Source organism: Notothenia coriiceps, unplaced genomic scaffold (genome assembly GCF_000735185.1).
Source record: "Notothenia coriiceps isolate Sejong01 unplaced genomic scaffold, NC01 NC01_scaffold00038246, whole genome shotgun sequence".
NCBI lineage: Eukaryota > Metazoa > Chordata > Actinopteri > Perciformes > Nototheniidae > Notothenia > Notothenia coriiceps.
In genome coordinates this window covers 1-7,582 of record NW_011370947.1, presented here as the reverse complement: position 1 = coordinate 7,582, position 7,582 = coordinate 1, and the positions used below count along the sequence as shown (strand labels likewise).

General features: G+C 44.0%; 1 protein-coding gene across 1 annotated transcript; it reads left to right on the top strand.

Moving 5' to 3' along the window:
- Positions 1-261: 261 nt before the first annotated feature.
- On the top strand, positions 262-7,043 carry LOC104968115 (dynein heavy chain 1, axonemal-like; the record flags this gene model as incomplete). The annotated part of the gene is made up of 15 exons (XM_010797686.1): positions 262-447; positions 529-720; positions 926-1,093; positions 1,176-1,367; positions 1,574-1,705; positions 2,594-2,719; positions 2,836-2,955; positions 3,200-3,349; positions 3,439-3,599; positions 4,086-4,311; positions 4,439-4,634; positions 4,772-4,923; positions 5,048-5,244; positions 5,533-5,677; positions 6,392-7,043. Coding segments are annotated over 15 exons (2,667 nt in total), but the record flags the coding sequence as incomplete, so codon positions are not given.
- Positions 7,044-7,582: the final 539 nt, after the last annotated feature.

Below are 7,582 nucleotides of genomic sequence, written 5' to 3'. Positions count from 1 at the left end.
TTTTATATATTACACATTTATATATGTATTTTTATATAGTCTTGAAGTTACAACCGGCCCTTTGAGTGCAACCATAATGCAAATGTGGCCCGCGATGAAATTGAGTTTGACACCCCTGACTTAGAGCCATACTAAAGTCTTATAGTCTCTAAAGTAAAGAAAATAACGTTTTTTTCTTCATGGTTTGTGTGCAATATATCTGCATGAGCCTGTTTTTTGGAAAACTTACCATTCAGTGTGATTTATGCTCTACCTTGCCAGATAGACACGGTAGTTGCAGAGGATACCCGGAAGTTGGTGCAAGCAGAGGAAGCCAAGGCCTCAGCGAAAGCTCGTTTTGCAGGAGCCATTGCTGCGGATGCCCAGAAAGACTTGGACCTGGCTCTGCCCGCCCTCGACTCTGCGCTCAACAGCCTCAAGTCCCTCAACAAGAACGATATCACTGAGGTCAGGGATTTAAATGATGGTCAGTTGAACATATTCCTGAAATAGTATTACATATGTAGAAAATAACCTTTTCGTCCATAGGTGCGAGGCATGCAGCGCCCCCCCCAGGGGGTGAAGCTGGTTATGGAGGCAGTGTGCATCATGAAGGGCATCAAACCCAAAAGGGTACCTGGAGAGAAGCCTGGCACCAAGGTGGACGACTACTGGGAGGTTGGTAAGGGTCAGCTTCAAGACCCTGGCAAGTTTCTGGAGAGCCTCTTTAACTTTGATAAGGTAAGGCTCCTAGCTAGTACAGTTATTGCCAAGTCGTTGTTTGTACAGTATATGTTGTCATTAGTGCTTCTAACGAACATTATTTTAGTATCTTTTAGATTTTATTTCAGTACCTAAAGTTCTCAAAAACGTCAGTGTTCAATGCTGATTTGGTTATTTCCTGTTTGGGAGATGTATTCATTTTCTGCTCACAATCATTCTGCAGGAAAACATCCCAGAGAGCGTGATCAGTTTAGTCCAGCCCTACATAGATAACGAGGAGTTCCAGCCAGCCAACATCGCCAAAGTTTCCAAAGCCTGTACCTCTATTTGCCAGTGGGTGCGAGCCATGCATATATATCACTTTGTTTCCAGGGGTGTGGAAGTTAAGAGGGTAAGAACTGAAATCCACATTTGAGCCATGAGGTCACCGATATAAGACACCACTTTAACATTAAATATGTAAATATTCACAGACAGCCCTCAAGGAGGCCTCGGAGGACTTAGCAGCCACGCAGCTCATCCTGGATGACGCCAATGAAAAGCTGGCGGTGGTTGAGGGCGGCATTGCCACTTTGCAGGCCAAGTACCAGGCCTGTGTGGCCAAGAAAGATGAGCTGGACCAAAAATATCAACTGTGTGAGGCCCGCCTCGTCCGAGCAGACAAGGTCAGAAGGAGGGACAAGACAAGCTAAGACTTCCCTGTTCCCCAGGGGGCAATTTAGAATTACACCAGCAGGTGGTTAGAAACAGGATACATACAGAATACAAAAACAAGATGTACTGTCTCTGTACTTAGTGTTATATTGTCTATACATTTTTAACTCGTTTTTGTATTGGTAGTTGAATAATAAACTGGCTTTAATTTCCTCAGCTTATTGGTGGGCTGGCAGATGAGAAGGTGCGTTGGAAGGAAACAGTGCTAAATCTGGAGTACATGGTCAATAATGTGGCCGGCGATGTGCTTCTGTCTGCTGGATACCTCGCATACCTGGGACCCTTCACTGTAAGTCTGTGTGAATACATATCACAAAGTATGATAAAGGTGGGGTAGGTAAGAATGGAGAAACCAGCTTGAGTGCGCTAGAATTTGAAAGTACGCAGCCGAAAAAAATCTGCCCCTTCCTTCAGACTTCCTTACAGAGCCCCTCCTCCAACACACACGAACGCGCACATGACCAATGAGGGCACGAGATAAGTTTGTGCACAGATGGAAGGCTGACAGGCAGGTAGGCCATCCAGTTATTTTAGCCGGGCCGGCTCAGATGATTGGTCGTGCTTTTTACAGCGCTACGGCTTCCACAGATGATATGTTTTTATGTATTTATTTTCAAAGCATTTAATTTATTCATTGCTATCAGGATGTTAAGAGCATTCCATGGAATATAACAACAAGTGTATCTGAAGTGAATTACCTACCCCACCTTTAAATGTCATGCTTTTCTGGTGGAGAGAAAAAGTACAACTTTAGTTTTTGCTCTTCTAGACTTATGTTAAATAAGTAGGTACATTATTGTTAAATATTGATGGTAGGTTAGCCTTATTGTGTCACTGTTTTTCTGCCTGTTGTGTAACTTGCTGCTGTTAAATACCAACCACCATGTGCACTATGTGCTGGATGTGCAATATATATAGATGCCGTTAATAACTGTAATAAACACCTGGCTGCTAAATCCTAATATGAGTACTAGTGATGTGTATTTTAAATGATGTAACTAAATGCATGCCACATATTTAACATTATGTAACAATAACCTGTCTGTGGCTCTTTTTCCTGCTGTAACTACGCACATTTCTCCTCCGTGGGACGAATAAAGGGATTCTGATTCTGTTCCGGTTCCTAATCAGTGCAGTTCTATTGTGTGACTTTGATCAGTATTGTTTTTATGTTTAGGGAGAGTACAGGGCAGCCATGGCAGAGGAGTGGCTGCAGTGTTTCAAAAAGCTAAATGTTCCACACACTGCCGAACCAAACCTGATCAACACCTTCGGAGACCCGGTCAAGATCCGCTCATGGCAGGTCGGAACAAGATTTTGTGTTAACTATTGATTTTTTAAATATGTTTTTCAGCTTACTTAACTTAATGGTCATTTACCTTTTCTGTCATCGCTCCTTGTCATTTTTAATGTGCACAGATATCAGGTCTGCCCAAGGATAACCTCTCAGTGGAGAACGGTGTGATCACCCAGTACTGTCTGCGCTGGCCTTTATTCATCGATCCTCAGGGACAAGCCAACACTTGGATCAAAAACATGGTAAGGTCTCTTATCTGTACTGATCCGCCCATCACTGCAGAGGGTGCCAGTGAGACAAAAAGAGATAGAAAGTAGCTGTGTCAAGATTTAAAATAGCAGAGTATCAAATGCAGATATTAAATATATTATTCTACTGGTTTCAGTAAATATATGTGTACACATTACCCTGAATTCCTTGTGATAGCTTCTCAGTGTCTGTATTGAATCCTCTGTTTATTCAGACCTGCTTCTTGTTGTCCCCCAGGAGAAGGACAGTAGATTGGAGGTCATTAAGTTAAGTGACCGGGACTTCCTCCGCAGTCTTGAGAATGCCATTCGCTTTGGGAAACCCTGCCTCTTGGAGAATATAGGAGAGGAGTTGGATCCTGCCCTAGAGCCTGTCTTGCTGCAACAAGTTAATACATACCCAGACAAGAATCTCTTATGCAAATATCCACGATCCACCATTCACTGGGCTGATAATACACTTTCTTTGGCCCATAGACATTTGTGCAGAGAGGCAGCACCATGCTGAAGCTGGGGGACACAGTCATCCCTTACCAACAAGGCTTCAAGATGTACATCACCACCAAGCTGCCTAACCCACACTACTCTCCAGAGGTGGCCACCAAAGTCACCCTCATTAACTTCACCCTGTCACCAAGGTAACACATGTTATAAACCCAAAAAGGCAAAATCCAGTTCGTTTAAAAGCTATATCTTATTTTTTGTAGATTTACCATTTTGTAGATTTACCATTTTGATTAGTTATCATCTCATTTTACTTAGCTACCTCTAGGTCTAAACAGTCTCATTTCTTGCCCTAATTGACACTGCATCCAAAATACACATGTGGTGTAATTATTGCAATTTTACAAGTGCAAGCATGTATTAGTAGGTAACATTTTAAAATACAAGTTTGTGTATTTGGTAAGATTGATAAAGGCAGTATTTCAGTCTCATATGTTTGTTGATCGTTAGTAAATAATATTCCAAAACATCCTTGATATTACAATCAAATGTGAGCAAAGGATTGACAAGAAATCTGCTTGTGACTTTCAGAAAGAAATCCAACATTTCTTCAGAATGAATTCAGTTGATGAACTTTATTCTAACAACTAACGTCTGGCTCTCACTGTCTTTATTCTCAGCGGTCTGGAGGACCAGCTGCTGGGCCAGGTGGTGGCTGTGGAGCGTCCAGACCTGGAGGAGGCTAAGAACCAGCTGATCATCAGCAACGCCCAGATGAAACAGGAGCTGAAAGAAATTGAGGATGAGATCCTGTTCCGACTCAGCTCCACTGAGGGAAACCCCGTGGACAACGAGGAACTCATCCAAGTGTTGGGAGCTTCCAAGATCAAAGCTGGAGAGATCAAGGTAAGAAAGTGGGAGAGCTATAATCTCCAATACCCCAACAAACCTCATATATTGTGATTCTTTAGCAATGTTCCATCAAAGTCATATGCTACTGGATTTGACTAACGCAAGCTGGTTTTGCTGGCAGGCCAAAGTGGTGGTGGCAGAGCAGACGGAGAAGGACATCGACGCCACCCGCCTGGAGTACGTTCCAGTGGCTGTGCGCACACAGATCCTATTCTTCTGTGTATCGGACCTGTCGAATGTCGACCCCATGTACCAGTACTCACTGGAGTGGTTCCTCTCCATCTTCATGGCTGGCCTGGCCAACTCTGAGAAAGCAGGTAGAATTTCCACAGTAGCTCGTATACACAGAACTATGTCTGTTCAGATGGAAAAGACACAAAACTGCTTTATGGCTTTAAAACAGATGGGAACATTATTTTCTGCTTCCGCTGAATGTTTTTGATGTTTTTTACAGACACGGTGGAGGAGAGGATCGCCAACATAAATGAGTTTTTCACCTTCAGCCTGTACAGCAATGTGTGCCGCAGCTTATTTGAGAAGAACAAACTCATGTTTGCCTTTCTCCTGTGCGCTCGCATCATGATGAATGAGAACAAAATTGATATGGTGAGAAACGTGGGAGTTTGCAGTCTCCCTCCCCCTCTTTAATTTCCTGTGGGAACTCGTACAAACACAGAGGTGGAGTTTGTCCTTTTATATTTCCTGAATTTAATTGGTCCCTCTGTGGCAGGCTGAGTGGCGTTACCTGCTGTCTGGAGGGATGCCCGTCCAGGAGCTGACGAACCCAGCAGTGAGTTGGCTGTCGGAGCGAGCCTGGCAGGACATTCTGGGCCTCAGCGCTCTGGACAACTTCAGAAACCTGGCAGAGAGCTTCCCCGAACATCTGCAGGGTTTCAAGAGCATCTTTGATAGCAACCAGCCTCACAGGCATGCATAGGAAAACCCCTTGTTAACAAATGGACACTTGTTTCCTTCATTTCTACTGTGCAGTAACCGTCCATATCTAACAGGGTGTCCATCCAACATCTAGTGGTGACTTTAACTTTTCCTCTCCTCGCTCCCCTCCCCTCCTCTCCTCTCTCCTCTCCTCTCCTCTCCCCTCACAGGCATGCATAGAAACAAAAACCTTGTTAACAAATGGACACTTGTTTCCTTCATTTCTACTGTGCAGTAGCCGTCCATATCTAACGGGGTGTGCATGTGTGTGTCTTGTAGGGACCCTCTCCCAGGACAGTGGGACACCGAGCTGGACTCGTTCCAGAAGCTAATGGTGCTGCGCTGTCTGAGGGCCGACCGTCTTGTTCAGGGCCTGCAGGACTTTGTCTCGGCTCAGCTGGGACAACGTTTCATAGAGCCTCAGGTAGAGTTTCTCTCCTCCCTCGTGCCCTAGAAGGTTCGTTTGGATCTGATGTAGTGGGGCTGTGTGAGGTCTGTATCCTTAGTCAGTGTATTACCTACTGTAGCTGGAGATCTAGCCTCCAGGTTGGAAAAGCACACAGCAGTACTGAAGCAAAGAAATCCTCTGCTGTGGACCGAGGCAGCAGCTAAACCTATTATAGCCACCTAAAAGAAAGGAAAATGAATACAAATGTAAGCGTTAAATATATTTATAATATTTTCAACGCTTTACCTTCCCTTCGGACATCCCTTTTGGATAAAGAACTGAAGCTATTATATCCTGGGTATCCTGTCTTTAAAGCCACCAGACAGCATTTACAAAAACAGTCATTTTACGTCACTGACTGCCTCCTCATCAGCAGTCTATCTGGGACACTCCGACTGCCATGTGGGATAAGAACCTCATACAACCTCACTTCATACAATCCAAACTAACCCTTCACATTACAACCAATATGTATGCACTGACACAATTAAGTCTTATTTGTGACAGTGGCTCCGAATAGTGAAGCAAAATTAACATTGCAATTTAATTCAATTTGTTTTGGTTTGTATCGCAGCAGTGCAATGTGTGGAGGACAGATCTACTATGCTAATTTCAGCCGGGAAAAATACATGTGGATGTTTTGCTGTACAGTCGTATTAATGTCTTGTTACCCTCTCCATCTTCTCACAGACGTCAGACCTGTCGGTGGTCTTCAAGGAGTCTTCCCTCTCCACCCCCCTCATCTTTGTGCTCTCCCCTGGCACAGACCCCGCTGCTGACCTCTACAAATTTGCGGATGTCATGCAGTTCTCCAAGAAAATGAGTGCCATCTCTCTAGGCCAGGGCCAGGTCAGAGCCAGGGGCTGCTCTCTCTCTCTCTCTCTCTCTCTCTCTCTCTCTCTCTCTCGCAGAACCAGGCCGTTCTCATCTCACTTGTTAAGAATGGCCACCTATGTGATAATTGCTTTCTCTATTTATGGCCGTGGGACAGGGCAATGTACTCAACTATTTTAGGCAGATGCTCGATTCCAGGACACCAAAAAAAGCACCAAAAAAATAACAACACCTCATGTGTAGGTTTTGGGATGAATGCAGACTCATATTCCACCCACCGGAAACTAGCCAAACATTTCTCCAAGCAAAACACTCTCCCCCTGAGGTCGTTCAAAAGGTGTTCGCGTGTGTTTGTCACATCACTTGCAATTATGTGAGTTAGACTCTTGGCTTGTGCTGCGCTGTTACATCAGCCTGTCCTAGTTTTACATCTCCATTGAACCTAGTGCTCTTAAATGTTTCAGTAAGACTGCAAGAATGTCAAACTAGCAACAGGGAGATGTACAGTGGGGCAAAAAAGTATTTAGTCAGCCAACAATTGTGCAAGTTCTCCCACTTAAAAAGATGAGAGAGGCCTGTAATTTTCATCCTAGGTATACCTCAACTATGAGAGACAGAATGAGAAAAAAAATCCAGAAAATCACATTGTCTGATTTTTAAAGAATTTATTTGCAAATTATGGTGGAAAATAAATATTTGGTCACCTACAAACAAACAAGATTTCTGGCTCTCACAGACCTGTAACTTCTTCTTTAAGAGCCTCCTCTGTCCTCCACTTGTTAACTGTATTAATGGCACCTGTTTGAACTCGTTATCAGTATAAAAGACACCTGTCCACAACCTCAAACAGTCACACTCCAAACTCCACTATGGCCAAGACCAAAGAGCTGTCCAAGGACACCAGAAACTAAATTGTAGACCTGCACCAGGCTGGGAAGACTGAATCTGCAATAGGTAAGCAGCTTGGTGTGAAGAAATCAACTGTGGGAGCAATTATTAGAAAATGGAAGACATACAAGACCACTGATAATCTCCCTCGATCTGGGG